Source organism: Capricornis sumatraensis, chromosome 11, assembly GCF_032405125.1.
Source record: "Capricornis sumatraensis isolate serow.1 chromosome 11, serow.2, whole genome shotgun sequence".
NCBI lineage: Eukaryota > Metazoa > Chordata > Mammalia > Artiodactyla > Bovidae > Capricornis > Capricornis sumatraensis.
Window position 1 is genome coordinate 25979917 of NC_091079.1, and position 22238 is coordinate 26002154.

At 40.4% G+C, this 22238-nt stretch overlaps 1 protein-coding gene across 2 annotated transcripts in view; it reads right to left on the reverse strand.

Annotated features, from left to right (window-relative positions):
• Positions 1 to 22238, reverse strand: part of KHDRBS3 (KH RNA binding domain containing, signal transduction associated 3) — a 152542-nt gene that overhangs the window by 97233 nt on the left and 33071 nt on the right. For both annotated transcript variants that reach the window (XR_011145723.1, XM_068983885.1), the window contains exon 2: positions 1358 to 1476. Coding sequence is in view for 1 of the 2 variants with exons in the window: in XM_068983885.1 (XP_068839986.1) it covers positions 1358 to 1476 (119 nt within the window). In the remaining variant the exon portion in view is untranslated. The remainder of the gene's footprint in view (positions 1 to 1357; positions 1477 to 22238) is intronic.

Genomic DNA, 22238 nt, shown 5'->3' on the forward strand with positions numbered 1-22238 from the left:
TAAATAAATAAGTTTTTCCTCGCCAACTCCGTCCCCCCTTCGAATTCCCTGGATCCACCAGGGCTGGACCCCGGCATTTTAACTTATTATAAAGGATTCTAACATTTGCTTGAGGTTGGCAAAGATTCCTTAGTTGACAGAAGGTAAAATCCTAAAAAAAAAACTTGATCCATTACATGTCATCAAAATTAAAAATGTATCACAAAACTCCATTTAGAAAATAATAAACAAGCCACAGGTTGAGTCAAATATTCACAAAACATATATCCACCAAAAGACATGATCCAGGAAATTCATCTTTAAAAAAGCTCCTATGACTCAATGATAAGATACACAGCCCAGAGAGCAGAAAAAGATCTCAAAAGAGACTTCAAGTTTGAAGATATATAAATGGCCAATAAATGCACACCAGATAATTAATCATCATGGAAATACAAATTGATACTACATGAGAATATCAATACCCTATAGAATGGCTGAATTTAAAGAGATTGACAATATCAAATACGAGTTTAGATATGGAATAACCATAACTTTGCATGTGTTATTCTAGAAATGTCACAAATACAACCGCTTCGGGGAAAAAAATTATGGCAATTTATTATAAAACTAAATCCACAGCAATTTAAATCTTAAGTATTTACTAAAAATAAATGAAAACATATGGTCACAGAATGACTTGCATGAAATGTTCACAGCAATTTAATTATAATAACTCAAAACTGAAAACTGCTCAGGCAATGGATAAACTGTGGTATATTCAGGTAATGGATTATTGTTTTACAATCAAAAGAAATTAACTACTAATGTATACAATAGTATGCATAAGTCATGTACAAAGACACGCAAAGAAAAAGAAAGCAGAGAAAAAAGCATCAATTTAGGCCAAATCTAAGATGATCAAGATTTTATAATTAAATAGGATTTAAAAGTACTTATTGTAACTGTGCTCAATGTCATAAAAATCAAACTTCTTTCTGGAATAGATTATTAGAGAATTTTTTGAATATTTATGTGCCAAGCCCGATGCAAAGCATTTAACATGGATAATCTTACTTAATTCTTATCAACCAAGCTTATCTTACAAATGAAAAACTACAGCAGGAAAAAGTTGAACCGTCTGTCTGAAGTCTGAAATATAACTCGGAAGAATCATTTTTAAGGCTTCATAACTCACATCAAAGTCAAACAGAAAGGATAGAATCACTAAATAAGTTTTTAATTAATTTTAAAAGTATGCATGTTGGGATATTCTGCAAAGGGAAAACATCTCAAGAAGACACTAAACAGAATATAAATTAAACAAGCGCTCCCTTGTGATAAAGATTAACACGCCTGCTGTGTGCACCTGTCTTACCTTAGGAAACTGTTTTACAGGAATTAACACTTTCTGTCCCAGCTTCATGTTCTTATTAATCACCACATCAATGTACTTTTCTTCATCCTTGCCTTCTCCTTTTTGAAACTTCTCTATTTCTGTGGAGGAAAAACAGAAAACCACGAAGTGTCAGACCTGGAACTTCAGAGACTGGGGGTTCTCCTTAGCTCTACAGTGGCAAGAAACCAAATACAGAATGTGGACTTCAGATGCCTACAGCTTGCTCAAGTAATGACATGTTCCCGTTTTATCGATGATTCTTCACCAGTAAGTGGGGAAACACACACGTACACACACACATGTGCTCCAAAGTCAAGTCTCAATGGAGGGGAACAGTACACTAGCTACAAACATAAAAACAGACTCTTTGAGGTCCTCTGGAATTCTCAGAAAAGGCTGATCAAACAGCAAAGAAAACCCAGAATGCATTCTCAGTTTAGCATTACTAAGTACTGACAGCCCGTTCTACCAGCCCTGCCTGGGTCTCCAAGGTGGTTCCCACCAAGGATTCTCTAAGGAGCCATTAAAAGCCCTAGACAGCCTTGTGACAGTCATTTCCCCAACAAAATCTTCCCACCTCACAAGTGATGAGCCCAACCACAAGCTTGTGGCTTTGTCAGTGCTCTTTTCTCTACTGGTGACGCTGTTTTGCTGATCTCCATTTCACACATCGCCTTCAAGATTCAACCATATCAAAGACTACTTTTTATGCAACTGTCACTTTCCGTGACGGAGCAGCAGAATCAGTCACTACCACCACGACACTTACAAAGCACTTTGTGCACAATTCTATTATCATTCCCAGCTTAGGCCTGCAGCTTCTGAGCAAAGCTTCTAAGGATAAAGATAATTACTAAATCTCCAAATACACTGATTATTTTGTTTGCTTTCGTGTATCATGCTACGCTTTGCTCCTGTAAAACTGATCATTCTATATAGAATCTGCATGGGAACAAGACACATTGAACAATATGTGAAATATAAACATTTACGTAGATAACTCTTGCCATTGTTGTTGGAAAAAACCTTTCGAGAGTACTTTTAATTTTGACATTTTTCTATAAATAAAATATAAAATTAAAAGAAAGTTTCTCCTATATCCATACTTCAGAGGTAATAATATACCATGTTATATACTCTTATTTTCCATAAATAAGAATGTCTGTGCATGCAAACACAAAATAATTTGAAAATTGTAAAACTAATGGTGGAGATGAGCTAAATTAGTTTGGTTTTCCTCAAAAAAGCAATAAGTCCCATGCCATTTCTTCCATCAAGTACAACAATTCATGAGTTCAGCTTTAATTAGTACAGGAAAATAATTTCTAGAAATACCTTTAGTAAGTTAGCAGATTTAACAAAATTAGGTTCACTGAAACTTCCTAAAAAACAGAATTTTCAGTGTATAATACATCAGTCAAAATAGATTTAACTACCTATTTTCTTTTTATATAACAAAGGCTTTTTAATAATTGTTGAGCACTGATAGGCACAATTTAATATTTAATTCCTTAATCAGCCTTCAAAATGTTACTCCTTGTATCAGTGATGTTTATCATTTGAAGCAACATGGAAAGTCATGTTAGGTTAAAGTTAAGGTTAAAAAATTAGAAAGACTCATGTATTTTGCTATATATTAAAGTTTGAGAAATCCCTAAGATTTTTAAGAGGGAAATAAAAATTTTTTTAAAAGTAATTAATTTCCTCTCCAGATAGTCAACTTTACAAATCTTATCTTGCTAAAATACCTTGTTGCTACCTTAAGTAAGCTTTGAAATATGCTGAAATACTTCACTGTTTAAGATTTATTTTAGAAAAAAAAAAAAAATCTAAGGCCTGATGCCATGTTAAAGCATGTAGGTGTGCTGGACCTAACATGCCACACAGCACTTGAAACAGCCCCGCCCCTATCATGGGCATCACGCAGGCTGGTTTACATCGTGGCTATTCTACTTCTCTCAGGTCCCCGTGGCCCCCAGCGGTCAAATTCAGAACTGGCCAAACTTCCATTTTTTTAGGCGCTGTTCAGTCAACAGTTTGGCATTTTCTACTTGACTCAAGATCATAAGTAGGTTTATGTGTTCAGGATGTCCAATAAAGTACAATGCGAAATAATGGGAAGCAACAAGATGACTTATGAAATCTTGAAATCGTCCGTAAATAGGAGTTTCAAACTCTCAAACTCATACTACCACCCCTCTGGGCTTCCCTACATCAGGAAGGGACTGGACAGCTACCAAGGCGGCTTTAACCTTTCAGTAAATTGGAGCATATGAAGGCAAAAAAATCCAGCCAGATGCTCAAGGTTGAACACATAGGGGATTTGACTTTCACTAATCCCCAGATTACATTCGTTACATACAGTTTAATGTACCAATGCCATCTCCCAGCTCAGAAATAATAAGCAAAAGTGTGATTAGGTTTTAGATGATGTAGGGGATTAAAATGCTATGTTTTCAAACCATGGACACCAAATTTCTGTCAATCGGGAAAGCTAGTGTCAGTTATGACTTTTTTGGCTTTTGTTTTTCCTTTTTTTCTGTTTCTGTCTTGGTTTAGTATGGAGCTTCCTAAGCAATGACCACTTACCCTACCAAATATGCTAAAATCCACAAATCCTCTAAGCCACAGCCAAATACTCTTTGAATTTAAATAAGCTAAATTTTCAATATAAAAAATTTGGTAATGTAAATTTTCATTAAAACTGCTTAAATTCTCTCACAGAATCAAGCACATCAAAATTGACATTTTCCTTTGTCCCAGCAACTCCATTTTTACTAATTTACCCTAAAGATGTATATGGATAGATATAAAATATTATATACAAATTTATCCATTTAAAGCACTGTCTTTAATAGTAGAACACTGGAAATCATCTAAATATCGGGAATTAAGAGCCTGGTTACATAAGCAAGGGCACAGCCAGGGAGATAGCATAAGTTACTTTACAACATCAAGAAAACTCTTCATGTTCTGATGAGAAAAAGTCGCCACCAAATACACTGTTTGGACACATAGACACACAGACACAAGTCACAGTGTAAAGCAGTGTAAGACTATATGTTCATATTCACTTGTATATGTACAGAAAAGAGCTCCCCTCTTACCTATAAGAAACAAGTAACTGATTATCTAATTGTCAAGGGAGAAATGCAATGGATAAGAAACAGGAATAGAGACTTCTCACTATGTTTCTCTTTTACACTGAAAAGTTTGAATCATGAATATTTTACCCTTTAAATTTGCATAAATTTAAATTTTTAAACACTTTCGTAGATTTTTTTTTAAATACCAAAACAGAATAAAATATGAATGTATACAAGGATAGTCATGTTTCTATTTTGCATCTTGGCTGAAAATCCAGAGTTTGACTCTCCCTTGATCATTCATTTAAATCCTTCACTAAAATACTCTTTCACTGAAGCTGTGATAAGGATATACCTGGACTGCTGGTCTCACTTGAAGTAACACACTTGTTTCTGGAAACTACATGTACAGTATTTCACTTTGAGAATCCAAATGCAGCAGGGTTCACGCAGTGAGGGTGAGAGGAACAGGGATCCATCCCAATCAGGCGTCTATCCATACACTGACTGAGTTCTACACACAGAGAAAGTGCACGGGGTGCTGGGGACGGAACACACAGAGTGTGGGGCTACACGGACAGGCGCAGTGTGCACAGGGCTGAGAAGAAGGGCCAACAGCTCTGGAGCTTGGAGTATGGTGCAAAAGGCCAGTAAATGTGAGCTGAGTTCCTAGAGGATAAGGAACGGAGGCTGCCAGGCAAAGAGCTGACGAGTGCCTCAGTGGAGTGAAGTAACCCTGGGTTACACCAGTCCCCGATCCCTCATCTGACTGAACAGCTGACACATGGAGATTTACTTTTTTGGTTTCCTTTTCTCCTTTAACAGTACAAAAGAGAATGAGTCACACAAGTAGTGGTGACAGAACCCTGTCACCACAGAGCCAGTTAGTGAACAAGCCGAGACACGAACTCAATTTCCTCACCCCACAGCCTGGGTCGCTGCAGAAAGAAGCAGGGTGAGAACAGGGGCAGTTCTCCGTGGCCAACACAGAGAAGAAAGGAGGACAAAGGCATGAAAAGGCAGGCCGGGTTCTTAACGGCTGCACAGATCAGATCCTAAGGGTTCAGTAACAACAGGGGGATGCGGAAAGCAATCCGCTGAGGAGAGACGCCCTCCTGGAGAGGCGGACCTGAGCAGAAATGGAATGGATGCAATGTGGGGAGACAGGGCAGATGACATCACAGCTGGAAGATAAGACAGTCTGTCCCTCGAACAACCAGTGGGGGCGGAACTAAAAGGGCTGATTTCTATCTGAAGTAGAGGGAAAGCCGTCAGAGGAGGCATCAAGCCCTCGGGACACCCCACCTGAGTAAACCACAGGCGCCTGCCTTGTGCTCCTCTCCCCTCTAGCATCCAGCTCTTCTTGGCTTCTGAAGCACCCGCTCACAGGCTAGAGCTTCTGCACTTGTCTCCCAAGACAGGAACATCTCTGGGGACTTTCCCCCTACAACAGCCTTCTCTTTGGTGCCTCTGCTTAATTTCACTTCCTAGAAAGGCTCTTTTTGAATTCCCAGACTACTTAATCAAAACAAAGTAGCATTTTCACTACAGGTATAACTTCCTATTTAATGTCTGTCTTCAACAGACTATTAGTGCCCCCGGCCACCCGCCCTTAACTCCTTTTGTGAACCTGACAATACATTGGGAAGGTTAAAGCATTGTTCACATTTTGCACATAAGGAAAGTTTGAAAATATATTTCTAAAAGTCACAATTAGCAATGAACATACCATGACTCAAACCTCAGGTCTCCAGGGTGGAGACACTTTCCCAACCCAGTCTATCAACAGGTCCTTAGAATATTTTGTGTAGCTAACAACACAATAAAGCCTATGGTACATAGTGCTTCTATAAAGGAAAAAAGCATTCTTTACGAAACAAGTCCATGAGAGAATGTACTAATGAACCAATGAATTCCTGTGCTGAGCCCAGTTTAAGATCAGAAACTGTGAGTTAAAAAAAAAGAAAGAAAGAAAGAAACTGTAAGTTAGAAACCCTGATACCCTGCAACTCTGTATGTTTCCAGAGCCTCTGTTCTTTCCTGGGTGAATGATCCAAGGAACTATATTCCATGAAGAAACAGATGGCATTCAAAGTAGATAATCTGAAGAGAATTTAATTAAGGACCTATGTATAAAGATGTGAATATCCTAAAACAATAGCAACAAAGAATGGTGTGGTACTCTGGGGTTAGTTAGGAAGGAGGTATGGCTGCGCCAAAGCTGGGAAGCAGGATGGGGCAAGGAAGAAAGGAGACTGTGTGGAGGGCAGCCTGGCAAGGGTTATAACGTCCTCCGAGGGAAGCAGCCAGCCTGCGCTGACCTAACAGGGAGGAAGCTAAAGCACACACACTGGGACCTCACTTCCTTCTGCAGATCTGCCACTGGTGGCTCCGCAGAGAGGGACCAACCCACGCAGAAGCCACAAGTAAGAGTGTCTGCTGACGCATCCCTCAGCCCCCAGGCACAGAGCAAAGGAGGTGGGACAAGAGGCAGCAATCCAGTCCCCACCTTGGCTAAACTGAAGGAAGCTTTGAACAGAGCATCTGATGCCTCCTGTACATACAGAAGTTCCCATTTGTGCTCATCACATAAAACATTACACAGCAAAGTACTGAAAAGTAATGAAAACCATTTTGAAAGTGAAAGTCACTCAGTCAAGTCCGACTCTTTGCTATCCTATGGACTATAGAGTCCATGGAATTCTCCAGGCCAGAATACTTAAGTGGGTAGCCTTTTCTTTCTCCAGGGGATCTTCCCAAACCAGGTCTCCTGCATTGCAGGCAGATTCTTTACCAGCTGAGCCACAGGGGAAGCCCAAGAATACTGGAATGGGTAGCCTGCCATTATGGGGTCTCACAGAGTCGGACACGACTGAAGCGACTTAGCAGCAGCAGCAGCAGCAGCCCTTCTTCAGCAGATCTTCCTCACCCAGGTATCAAACCAGGGTCTCCTGCATTGCAGGCAGATTCTTTACCAACTGAGATATCAGGGAAGCTCATTTCAGAGATCACTTACTATGACAGTACTAGGTAAATAATAATTGCTATGACTTTGTTTGTAAGGATTCACCGAGTTAAGGGCTATGCATTTGACCTGAAGTCTCTCTTTATTCTAATGAACCTATCTATGATAGATTCCCTTCACTTTACAGAATAAGACCCTGAGGATTCCAATGGGTAAGAAGCTTGCCAAGGGCTGGACAGTTCATAATCTCTTCAGAGGGATTCACACTAAAGTTTAGTTTTAAACTAAACATTAGCTGTTTAAAAGTTATTTAATAAACTTTCATCAAAAGTTCGGAAAAAAAGTAAATAATATGTTAGCCTGCACAATAAAGTTCTAGGGTAAATAGTCATATGGTCAAACCCTTTCCCCCAGCCCCTTTGCCCAAGGACCTTAACTCTGTACAAATTTATTAAAGGACAGGGGTTAGCCTGGATCTATCAGGAAACAAGAAGTCCATATAAACAGAATGATAATACCTACATGCTCAACATTCAGAAATCTATTTCAAAGTAATATAAGAACCTAGCTGGAGGATTTAAAATGATCTTAAAATATATATTGGGCTTCCCTGGTGGCTTAGACGTTACAGCATCTGCCTGGAATGCAGGAGACCCGGGTTCAATACCTGGGTCAGAAAGATCCCCTGGAGAAGGAAAATGGCAAAACCCACTCCAGTACTCATGCCTGGAGAATCCCATGGAGGGAGGAGCCTGGTGGGCTACAGTCCATGGGGTTGCAAAGAGTCAGACACGACTGAGCGATATTCCTAAAATATATATAGTGTTCAAAGCCCATGTAAATTCTATCTGACAGATTTCTAAAATGTTACTGTGGCTGCTGGTCTAAAAAGATATCTTTTAACCTCCAACATGACAAATGTTTTCACAAAGGAATTATTTTATTCAAGCAATCCAAACCTAACAGAACACCTATTAGACCCAAACCAGAATTGAATACACTAAAACCTGCCCAGACAAGATTGATTCAAACAGCTCAAGATCTTGCAAATAATCTTCTATAAACAAGAAATAAATGGCACAGCAGAATAGAGATGCATATCGCTCTCTAATAAGAACGAATAAGCTCATCATAAATACACAAAAGTAAACCATCCAGGGAGCAAATAATAGTCAATACTCTAAATATTAAAATGCTTGGAAGTAAACTTACAAAGACAGAGCTAGTATTTGTACACAAAGTATTCTTAAATATATACACACTGCATAAGATTAAAGCGTACACACAAGGAAATCCCTGGGAAGGGGGGCAGGGGAAGGAGGAAAGACACTTAAACAAGGAGGGGGTCAAGGGCGCTGATCCTCCACCCAGTCCGAACTCCGGGTATAGCTTATGGTTGGCCCTCCATAACCATGGTTCCTCTGTATCCATGGTTCAGCATCCGTGGATTCAACCATTATTTTCTATTTTTAAAAACTGTGCATATAAGTGAAACTGCACAGACCAAACCCACATTATTCAAGAGTTGGTTGTAATTCTACCCATCACAGGTAATTAACAAAAATATAACAATAACACACAGCTGGAATTTATTTACTGACAGTACTGTCCAGGTATTTCATCCTTGTAACAATGTAGCAGAATAGCAGTGATCATTTTACAGAAAAGAAACAGCTACTTAACAGATATCCAGCGATGTGGCTAAGATTCCACAGCAGACCCAGATCTAGGATTCCAACCCTAGTGTATTCTGACCTAAAGCCTCCAGTTTCTTGGTATTACTGAAATAAAGGGATCTTGACTTTGAGAAAAAATTATTTGGCTTATTATTTAGTTTTGAGGGAAATTAATGAAGTTATGACAAGTATCAAAAGACATGATATTTATCAAAGTGATCTGAAAACTGTAACACATAATGCAAATACAGGTTATTATTGCCTACTTAATACAAAGCCTAAATTGTGGTGACTGATTTACATGTATCTCATTGTAGAATGGATTTCAAGAATTTGTGATTTCTATATGATTCTAGAAATTAAAATGCAGATAACTAAAAAATTCTGAGTGCTACTCCAAATTATCATTACACATTTTATCAAATTATTTTCAAGGGAAAAAATGCTTCCATGGTACTGACCTCTTATCTTTCTCTTAAATATACTGCAATCATTCACCAAACAAAAGGCATCATGGCAGAAAAAAGAAAAATATAAAGATATGATGATCACTGGATGCGCCAATGAAATGCAAGTTTATCATCTAACCAAGAGGAAACACTCAACGACCTTCAGAAATGAGGAAGGTACTGGATTTTGGTACTAAAGCCTAACAATTTTCAAAAGAAACTTCTAAGTGTAACATGTTTTTTGTTTGTTTAAATCATTTTAAAACAATAAAGATCAAAGGATGAAAATCAGAGATGAAATGTTCCCTAAAACTTGTAGAAGGAATCTAACAATTTGCACAATTACTATTTCCAGACACCACGCTGGAGGCTCTGCATATGAAGCCCACACAATTCTCAGCATGCTGGGACAGGAATCAACATCCCCTAGTGCCTAGTACGTGGCAGACCTAAAGTTTGACTGCAGGACTGTCGGACTCTCAAAGGGCTTGCCTCTTCTCCAAATTACCACACAACTGGCTTCTGTGAGATAAAACTCATATTTTATGGCAAGACAAGAAAAATTTAAACATAAAGATTTCTCTGCCCTTTGGCCTCCTCTGCCCCCTCTTCTGAGCAGTATGTACCTACATCATGCTTCGACCAAACCTCCCTCCGGCAGAAATACCTCTCAGCCTAAAAGCAGCATTCTAGCTTTAGCAAGACAACTCCTCAAAAAGATACCCTTCCTTCTCAATCTTGTAGAGGGCCACACTGACCCCATGGCCCACTACCTGCTTTGTAAGCTTAGATCTGGGCTGTGAAAACTGTCAATAATACATCGTTTAATATATAGCCCTCTGACTCAAAAATGTATAACTATGCTCTGGCCTCTAACAGGCAGAACAGTTCCCGGAACTTTCCAAGAGGCTATTCTCAGATTATAATCCACAATTTGGCTCAAATAAAATTTTAGATCGACTGATCAATTTTTGCTGACACTTCAAAACCTCCTAAATAACAGATTAAATTTCACCTCCAACATAAGAACAGAATTTTATAGGACGAGTCAGTCAGCTGTATTCATTGAATGTCCACTGTTTACTGAGTGAGAAATGTAACAGAAGCAACAGAGAAGATCAAAACATGAAAGTATAGCAGTCCATATTAATTTCCCGCATGCTTCTACACACAGTGCGGAGAAAGTCAGGGCTCAGGGGGCCCATGGTTTTATCAGCCCTAAGTTAATATTGGCTAATTTCTATTCACTCACTTTCATCTGGTAGTAAGAAAAGTTCTGAAATAAGTTTTTATTGAAACCAGGTGCAAAGAAATGTCTCAGTTTCTACTTAAATCACCCAAAAAAGGCAGAAAATATGAACCCAAATGACAGAGGAAAAAGAAGCTAGGCGTTCTCGCCATCCCAAATAGATCAATCCCTTGGCTCTTCCAAATGATCCAGGATTACTCTTAATATATCCCAGCGCATTTGTCAAATGAAGATTCAGTAAACCCCCAGACTAAGTGAAGACAACAATACATTAGGTTAATTCAAGTTAATAATGACTCAAGTCAGTAACTACTGGCAGGAGGAATGGGAATAACTACTAAAGATTGGGGAAAAAAAGGAAAATCTACTTTTTAGTTACACCTGCCTAAGGGTTAAACCACATTTCTCACTTTTAATTGCAAACATCATTAAGTATACTGCAAAAGATCAGCTATCTTAAACAATTATCAGGCTCCAGAGGTCACCAATTAGAACCCTGCAAGGATTTGAATTAAAAAAAGGTTTTATGATTAGGTGAAGTAATGATCCAAGAAAGAGATTAGTTCTGTTCAAACTGCACTCATTATAAAACCCATTTCCTTTGTGTGAAGATTCAATGTCTTTCTCATTTATCCCGCTGGCATTATCACACTTTGAGATAGAAATATGACTGTACTAATGATATTCTATAACAACCATATAATACAAGCATTTTGCTCTCTATTACTTTCATATCTATAAGATTACCAATGAATATTTTCTATTGGTTAAATGTATAATAATACAAACTCTGTAGGTACGACAGACTGTGCAAAATAAATTCAAAGCAGGATACAATCATGCTTTGGCTATACATTTTTAGGTTAGTTTCAGAATCATAACTGGTCCTATTTATGCAGCAGAGAGTCAGAATAATCGGAGAGAAATAATCCTTAAGACATTAAATCATGTTTTCATATAACAATTATTCACAGGTTCACTTTTATAAAAGTAATTCTAAAAATAAATAGCATGATCAGGATTGCAATCAGATCCCCAGGAACATCAACTCTGATGCTGTCTGAAGCCATATTGACAAAATCATGAGAGCTATGCTAGAATAATGAACATCACTAAAAAATAAAAAATAAAAAATGCAGCTTAATACGAGTTTAAAACATACAAGGTGCCTCAAATATTATATTTCCCTCATAACTCAATGTTGTTCTAAGCTACCTAGAAACTGCCAAACAAGCATAAAACACTTTTTAAAAACAAAATACAATTACAGAAGGAACATTTTTTGTCACTCATATTTAGTCATCATAGAAAGTTAAGACATTGGTAAATAATCCAGCAGTGCATATTAACAGTCACAGCCTCCAAGGACAGGAAATGTCTCTACACAGACACCTACAAGTAATGAAAACGAGGACACCTTCCCACATCTATTTCAAGTCAGGATGTGTTATCTGTACTAGGTTATTCTCCAGTCATATTTTATTTTCCTTCTCCTTATGAGTCAGATGCTGTCTCTTCACAGAGGACATTCCCACTGGAGGTTTTCTCAAAGGGATTTGTCAAGTTAGGTACAGATCTTCACATTTGAGACCAAGCTGTACATTAAATCATTTAGGAACTTATAGAAAAATAACTACACTAAGGTCAGTCAACAGCATTCCTCTGTTGTCCTTCAACCATCAAGTACTGGTTAAGCAATCATGTATTCTAGTGGGTTCCACCTGTCAAATCTACTGACAACTGACTCATCTATTTTAAGGCTAAATATACAGCTAACTTTTAATGTCAAGAAACTGCACCACATGGACAAATGAGACAGAATCAAAGGATAAACACAGAGCATTACTCTAGCTAAAACTAACGACAAGTATCTTAGGTTGATGTCTGACTGCCCTCTATTCTCTTTTCTTAAACACAGAGGTGAGATAATTTATTGATCTAGTCTATGAGTGAGTAACAAACTAAGATGAGAACAGAGAGACTAATAACATGGCCAGGAATCCAGAGAAGTGTTCCCCTAGAGTTTCACGAATTTACCAGTTTTCAAGCAACAATGGTGATTGGCTCACCAACGAGCCACAGTCCATAATCAGATACACAATTAATGATAGGTATTACCATTTCATCAGGAAAGGGGGATGAGAGAAAGAGGATGACTGAGGAGAAAAGATGTCTAAAGGGGCTCTGTAAGAGAGAAAATAATGAAAACCAAGTTGAAAAGTTCCGTTCAAGACAAAAACAAAAATAACTGAAATAACTGAAATGGCCACCCTGAAGGGTAAGGGACTGAGGAGAGAATCACTGACTCGCATACAATTATTTCTGTATGTCATGCAAAAGAGGGATTAGATTTGGTCAGGATTAAGGCCAGTGACATAGCATTAATATTGAAAGAAAGAGAGAAAGGAGCTCCCATTTATTTTAGAGATGAAGATTTTAAAAATAACATTTTCCAAAGATGGAACCGGCTATCTTAAAGGAATTTTAAGTTCATCCATAGAGGCCTGACCAGCAGGCTGGACCCACCTGACAGGAATGTTATAGAAAGGATTCAATCACCTGATGGCAAGCTAAACTTGAAGGTTCCTTTCAACCCTGAGATTTGCATACATCCCTATCATTTGTCTCACTGACTAGCTCTCATAAACACAAAACTGTATTATTAATCATCACATGCCCAGTACTGAGGTCTGCATCGTGAATATAACATGCATTCAAAAAATATTTGTTTAGTGAATGAGAGTGAATCATAACATTCTTCATGGAAAAGCACAGTAAGATTTGATGAACTTTTAAGAATACCCAACGTCTGAATTAAGCAAAACGAAAGTCATCTATCTGCCTTTCATTTTTCTAAACAAACCATCTCTGCCAGTTACTAAGCACCATCTCTCGGCTCCAGACACACCCATCAAGAATGCTGGACAGGGAACTCGCAAGCCCTGCTTCTCTGCTGCCTGGGGCTCCCACTAGGTTCTACATCAGGGAGGCCAGAGCAGGGTGCTGTCCCTTTCGTTTTGCTCCAGTTCCTGGCAGCATACAGAATAGTTTCCAAAATTCTGGCAATGACTCATTTTTCACACACACACACACACACACGCCCGCCCCAGTCTTTGTACCAGGTCAGCAAGCCAGGACCCCCTGCTCAGAGGCTTGAGTCACTGGACTTAACGGGTCTTGGTCCCAGCTCCAAGAGCATTTCCTCCCAAGTGTCTTCCCTTTGTTCCTCCAGCCCTGGTGGTTCTGGCTCAAGGCAGAGCCTGTGTTAACTATTTCTGTGACCCTTCAGTATCCCTCATTTGCTTTTTCAGTCATCGAGCACTTCCCTAACCAATCCTTTCTATCAGATCTCCTTTGTTACAACGCCTGCTGTGATTTCTGCTCTCCTTACGGACACACCACCTTGGTGAGTTCCCAGAAGTACAGAGGACAATGCTGGACATCTCAGGACTCTGTGCCAGGTGCCATGCTGGGCTTCCAGCAGCCACAAACAAGTGGTGAGTGAAGGATAGTGAAGTGGCAGGAGGACACAGGCTCGGGGGGCAGTCGCAGCTTGACCACTAGTGGACCTCTGGCAAGCCACTAGCTTCGCTGAGCCCTCCTCTCTTCATCTGTAAAAACGGCAGAACCCACGTTTGTGTGACCCAGCCCCAACTCTGGGGGCCAGAAGTCACTAATCTAACGGTATCAGCATCTTCTAATTCGATGCTTCTAGTTCAATATCACTTGGAAGCCCAAATAAACATCTTCAGACCAGTGATTTATAAATGATAAGAAGGCTTCCTGGCAGCATCTCTTCACCAGCTGAGAGCGCTTTCTTGCTTGCTCCCTCCGTCTCGGGGGTGGGGGGTGCTGTGTAACTGAAGAACTGCGGGTGGCCTATTATTCCCCACTCCACCTCCACATATACCATAACCATCACCATCCAAGTCTGGGAAACTGGCATCTACATAATGATATTAGCATAGATGGTCTATACAATGGAACCATAATGAATATCCTGGAGGCTGAATTATCTGAGCTACATCTCTGATTTCCCCTGTGAAAAGCACAGGAAGACAATACAACCCAGGACTATGCGGCAGGTGATGTTTACCTTGTGAGGCAGATCTATCAACGTCCTAATCTGAAAAGCACAGAGTAAATGTCTATGAATATATAACCATTCAACACACTATTCAGAGGAAAAGTGTTTATCATCTGCAAAACATTTGCTATTCCAAGAACTAATTAAGTTTACAAACTGTGTTGTGAATACCAGAAGGCAGTAGACATACAAATCATATTGTTAATTATGCCTCTGACAAAGAAACTATTCCAGGTATTACATACTAATGCTACAACCAGCCAAGTCCTTTAAATTCCATGATCTCAAGCTCAGGAACAAATGAAGCCAAAACATGAGTATAAAATGAATATAAAATCAAGATGCTTAGAGGAAAGTTCAAAAATAGCCCTAAGTGACTACTTAATTGCATTATTCTGTCACCTGTTTTTGTTCATGGCCCTCCCAGAGCAGCCCACTAACCCATAGCCTCCAGACAAGCACAACTGTCTAGCTTTTTGATATCTGCATTGAGAGAGTATAAATTAATGATAATATGGGGAGAAAAGAGCTTAATTTAGTGAGACTTTAAGTGATAAAAACATGGGTTCAAATCACAGACCAGCACTTACAATTGACACTGGGGAAAAAATCAGCAAGTCACAGGGCTCTCAGCCCCGGGCCATCAGTTAGGGACACTGCCACCCACGAAGAGTCGCAGGGATTCATGGTACACCTCAGGCACTCTGTCTCAACACGTGCACAGCAGATTCCAACCTCCTGCATACTCCAGACTTCTGTACATTAATGCGTACAAAGGCATATATGAAGAGAGGGCTAATAAAACTGTAATGAATATTTAAATATTAATATAACGAAAACAAAGATCATCAGAAGAGATCAGAGTCACAGTCGTCTAGATTCTCTTGTAGTGAGAAAGCTGATCGGTTGTGGTTGTGCCGCCCCTGGGCAGGGTCTGGGCACTGCTTATCAAATTAGGAGCACACTGAACAAGAAGTCAGTCGGAGGGTCTTTAGGTGAGCTATTTATCCTCTCTGAAACTCTTACCTCCTCCCTTAGTTGAGGTGGAAATGAAATGAGACCATGGGGGGGGGGCGAAATTCACAACCTGAAAGAGTTATGCAACCAGAAGAATCAAAGCAAGGGCCCCAGGGGCTTCGTGTGCGGGGTAGTAGGGGGTGGGGATGGTGGGGGTCCATCCAAGCAGGAGAAGCCGCAGGGAGGTGGGGGTGTCTAGTGACACATCTGAGAAGGTGGAGAGGCTTGAGACAGACGGGGAAGGACTTCTGATGCTGCACTGAGGGAGCAGTTGCATTACGTCAGGACTGGGAGAGGCACTGACACAGGGCAGGAGCGGAAGAAATTCAGGGTTCAGAGAGAAAGAAAATGCACTGTGCAGCAACGCCCCAGGGCCATTCCATTGAACCTGATGACTCAGTGTCCACAGCTGTTTGTGCGACTTTCATAAACAAAGATGCCACGTAAAGGCTGCACAGAAACGAAAAAACATGATAAAGAAAAAGTGGATCTTAAGACCCTCTACAGGCCTCTGTAACTGCCTACATCAAAAGAGTGAAGCAAATTTTAAAACTTCAATACTTCACGCAAAAAGTGCAAAATGCGCTGGTATGAAATTCAGTGAAAAAACTCACACATTATATGTTAAATCTAAGGCCGTTGGCTGAAGACTGAAAAACGTGAGAATTACTACACAACAGCACCCACAATGCCTTCCTGTAGAGTCATTTTACTCTGAGACTAAAGATTAAAACATTTTTTAAAATTCTGTTATATAACATCTATGAAAGAACCAAAAACCCCTACATTACAACTTTTCTACAAAACAGAAAGAACACAAGTGACAAGCTATATACCTTTGGTAAACATGATTAACTCCAACGAGTAAAACAGATATAAATCTTACTGAAAGATGGGTAAAAACCTGTGACTTCATATTTCTTTTCCTCTAGTCTACTTCTAGCTTAAATCTGTTGAATTCATGCCTACCTACTTCCTTCAAATGCAACAGATCTCTTAAACACTCGTTATACCTTTTAAGTTTCTTCTTCAATTGTTACATTTGTTTCTTAAATAAATGATTTTTACAAGTCACAGAAATTATATATTAAAAAAAAAAAACTGTGCCTGAAACAAGAACCAACATTGATAAGAACAGTGACTGATATTTTATGTGGATTTACAAAAGTCTGAACTCCAAGGCATCAAAACTTTCTATACGCTCATAAGTCACGAGCCGCATATAACAAAGACCCTAAATTCTAAGAAAGAAAAAATTACAAAAAAGAAAAAGTTGCGGGGGGGGGGGGGGAGGTGGGGCTCAGAATTAAGCCAGTGCCATTATTGGCTTTTCTTTTTTTAAATAAAATGTCTGCTCAGCCAGAGATGGGAGTCAGCATTTACTGAGAGCCTCCTGAAGCACAGACAAACATTTTTGGCACTTTTAAATACACTGTTATCTTCAAGGGAGGCAGGAAAACAAAGGAGGGTCTTGTCTATGGAACTGGTAAGTGAAAGCACTAGATATTGCATCCACATGTGATAAAGTATGATACACTTAATATAAGCTTCCACTAACTCCTGGATGATCATTTTACTCACCTTTCCAATGCATTCACCCCTTGCTACCTGGCAGCATCTACCATACTGTTTACATCTGGCTTACTCATGGCTGAATTTCAGCACTCAGGACAGCGCCTCACACATGGCAAGTACTGAATGAATAAAGGAATGTAACTGTAAGATGTGAGTTCCCTGTTGATTTTGCCATGAACTATTAAATGACCTTGACCAAACTATTAAAAGTTCTCAGAATTTTATTCCATTTCTTCTAGGAATTATTTTCCAAGCTCTCTACCTCTTCCCAGTCCAGCCCAGCCCAGCCCAGCCCAGCCCAGGTCAACAACAGGTAGCTAACTGCCTTCTGAGAAGAAGATCGGGTAGACTTCAGCTTCCTTTTCAGACAATTCCTCTTCTGAGTGGTCTTTCTCAATATCTGCTTCTCTAATCTTCCATCAACCCTATGAACCCCTCAAACCCTCTGACAAATTCAAGTTTTGTTGGTCAGCCTGGGTCAGTTTCCATTCTTTGAAAACAAAGGACTCTGAGTGACACAGTGGGAAGCAAAATCTCCTCCACATTGTAAGTGCGTCAAGATTACTTCTTTTCATGTAACCCATTTAAAAAAAAAAAGGTTTTAGTCAAACTACTACCAGATCCTGCCTGCCTTATAAATACCTCACAGTTGCATTTCTTCCCTATCACCAGAGCTCTACTTCTGCCTAAACTTCCATCTCTTCTTGAAATCCTTTTGTCTGTGTTTCTAGGGCTAAGTCTCACCTTGCTGACCAACTGCAGTGATTTTCCAGAATCAATGGTGCATTTAGAAACATGTAGTAGCATTAAGTATGAGAATGATTTTGTACTTAAAAAATCCATCAAGTGATAGTTTTAATTCTATCATAGAACTATACAAAGATAAAGTTTAAGTGTAGCATTTCTTTTTCATTTTAACCTTGTGGCAGCAAGAAGGAGATAAGAACTGTAGGAAGGGAGGAGAAAAAGATAAAAGGAAACTATTTAAAGAATATTTTTTTCCTTGCCATCTAATATAAAAAGCCTCTTTGATCAAATAAAATCCAGAGTAAATCTCCTCCCTCCAGGCAAGGTTAAAAACTCAGCAAGAGAATGTAAGTAAGATAAATAAATTTAAGGCACTGTGATGTGTTCCTAGAGTAAAAATTAATAATTTTTAAAATCTAAGATGTACAGATACTACACACTAACAAAAGTATGACCTGCTGGCTATAGCCTCTATCTCAAATTTTGTATCTTCAGAAATAGGAAATCATAATGAAATAAAAGTTACAGATAAGAGCAGCAATTTCTTTTTTGTATAGATAAAGAAACATACACATATACAGCCAAGTATTGGGAAATTTTAATAGCATGAAAGTGGATCAGTAGAAATACTGATTTAACAATAAGAAGAAGGGGACTTAATTTTATCTCCAACACAGAAACCCACACAACTTTGGTCAAATTACTTAATCTTTGGCACTGTCTTTTAATTGGCAAAATGTAGGTCATGACAGGCTTTCCTGGTGGCTCAGACGGTGACGAATCTGCCTGCAATGTAGGAGACCTGGGTTCGATCCCTAGGTCAGGAAGATCCCCTGGAGAAGGGCACGGCAACCCACTCTGGTATCCTTGCCTGGAGAATCCCACAGACAGAGGAGCCTGGTGGGCTACAGTCCATGGAGTCACAAGAGTCAGACATGACTGGGCACAGCATAGATCATGATGCCTTAATATGCAGAATATAACTAAAACAGAAAACAAATATAAACAAGTCGAATAGGCAGTAGATATTTATGTTAATTACTTATTTATACTGCTATAATATTTCATTTAGGCACATCTAAACAGAGGTGTCCTGCACGGAAGGAAGCAGGTGTGCAGGAGCCCCCAGTGTGACGACAGCACCTTATCTTCTCCCAGCCCCAGACCATGTGCCTGGGGGCAGATTAATGTCTGTCTTTCCTCTTCCTTACCCTCTACACCTCAGGGTAAACACTCAATGTATTTAAGATGACTAAACAATTAACAAGTGTACTTACATCCAAAACAAACCACAGAAGAAGCAAACAAGTATAACCCTTACTTACGCCTTCAACATGATTTTCATTCACCTAAATATGAAATGTCTTCTGCATGCCAGGGACTCTGCCGGCTGCAGAGTTCTTCCGGAAACAAGACAGAAAGAGAAAGGTGATCATGAAACGTAGCAGAGCAGTAAAGACAGGCATCAGGGAGATAATTACAGCAAAGGGTGATGAGTCCTCGGGTAGGGGTGCACAGACTGTGAAAGACAAGACCCAAAGCCTGATGGCGTCCACTGCAGGGTCAGAGGTGGACAGGCAAGCTAAGACTTGTGAGAGGTTTTCAGTACAAGAATTACATGCTCAGACCTGGCTGTTACAAGATCTCACTGGCCATCCTAGATGGATGGTCTGCCGGGGATAAGCAACTTCAGCAGGGGAGATGGACCACTTAGGAAATGGCTGCTGAGACGTTTCTTAATGACTAACAGCTCTCTTTACCAACCCCCCAAAATTCCCAAAGATAGCATGTTTTATGTACTGTGGCTTCAATGTCTCAGAGCAATGCAATATGGACAGAACATAATCAGGGTCTTCTCATCTTTGAGTGTGGGAACATCGCGAAGCCAATTCATTCCCTTCATACAGAGCCATGAAATATGCTTCAATGAACACATGAGTCTAAGCATCAAACCACAAACACAGCATAACATAAAGAAGAGAGTTTCACTGTGCCTGGTGATTCGGAGGACTCACCTCCGAATCATCTGACAGTGACCAGATTACTAACAGAATAATAATATATTTTTGAGATGTTGCACAGGATAGCACAAAACAGAAGGCCAATTTCTAGCCTTGTGACCTCAGATAAGTTACTTTTTCACTTGGTTACAACTTTACTCATTTTAAAAAATGGATAAAATACTAACTACTTTTCATGACTATTGAATAAAAGTCAGTCAGTGTATAAAGGAACACCTATTATTTGAGGGGAAAAAGCACCTACTAGTACAGTACCTGACAGCAGATGTTAATAAATGCTGCTTTCATAGGCATTTACACTAAAACACCAACTTCCTCCATTGGGTCACTTCATTTGTATAGACTTGGCCTAATAACCTTACAAGTCTTGTTTCTTTCATTCCCTCTCCCAGCCCAAGGAAAGAGCCTCCATATGTGCAGCTTCCTATATAGTAACAGACCACAAGAGAAGCGCTTATACTAAAGGTAGCAAGGCTGAATCATGCAGAAAGGAAATGTTTAAAAACCTGGAAGCCTTCAAAACAACCACTAAAACGGAGCAATATGTAGGAGGAAAAGGCAGGCAGGAGGCATGCTTCTAAGGTCTTGAGAAATACCCTCTTCTCAGAAACACCCATATACACCCACCACCAGGACATGGGGGCACCTCTGCCACATCACTGGAGGCAGCACAGTGGGTTTTCTGAAGCCCCCAAAGGGCACTGACAGCCAAGTGTGGGAGTGAAGCAGGCAAGTCCTACCTGGACTGTGCTGCTGTGCACGAGAGAGCAGCATGTCCTACTGGAACCACGCCTGTGCTCATCACAGTTCAAATAACGCAGACAGTGGCGATTTCTCCGCTACTCCTCCCTTGGAGAGATGCGAGCCAAATTCATTCGTCTTGAATCTGGGCTCACTCCTCTGACTCAGCCAACAGAATGCAGTAGAGGTGGCACCCCGGGGCTTCTTAGGAAGCACTGCAGGTCCTACTCGGCCTCTTGACGTGCTCTCCCTCCTTTTGGGAACCCCTGTCTGGAGCTCTAAGAAGCCCGTGGCATGCATGACGAGGCTATAAGCCAGCTAGATGGCCCACAGCTCAGGCTAAGCTCTCAGCTGAGGTCCCAGCACCAATGGCTGCCCTGCCAGCTGAGGGAGGGAACCTCCTGGGTGCCCAAGCTTCAGGTGACTGCAGCCCCAGCCTCCCACCTGCCGCCACACGAGAACCACTCAGCGGGGCCCAGGCACTCACACAACACACTGCTCTGGACCATTTCAAGGCTGGGGTGGCTGATGACACAGCCACAGAGAGCGGACACATTGACCAGGGTGTGCAGATGTCAAGTTGAGGAATATCACCAGGCAGTCACTTGCCTCAGTATTAACCGGCCTTCTCCAAGTTCAATATGGCCAACGTTTACTTTTTTTAAAACCGTGGTATGTGTTCTTTAAATACTTCTGAAGAGTTCCCTTCAATTCCTTGGTCTGTCTTCTTGATGGGCATTTTTTTTTCAGTCTGACCTTTCCATTTCCCTGCCGTTTTCCTCCAATCTCTGCTAATAGAGATCAATGGCTAAGCATGGCCCTCAGCTGGGGGTGCAATGCCAGCTTTCCCCACCCTGGCCCTTAGCATATCCACAGAGTCTACTCTCCCCAGTGAAGTGAGTGAAGGTCACTCAGTTGTGTCCGACTCTTCCTGACTCCGTGGACTGAATTCTCCAGGCCAGAATACTGGAATGGATAGCCTTTCCCTTCTCCAGGGGATCTTCCTGAGCCAGGAATTGAACCAGGGTCTCCTGGATTGCAGGCAGATTCTTTACCAGCTGAGCCACAATTCTCCACAGCACATATGTACATTTCAAAAGGAGTATTTGCTTAACTCAGACGGTAAAGCATCTGCCTGCAATGTGGGAGACCCGGGTTCGATTCCTGGGTCGGGAAGATCCCCTGGAGAAGGAAATGGCAATCCACTCCAGCACTCTTGCCTGGAAAATCCCATGGACGGAGGAGCC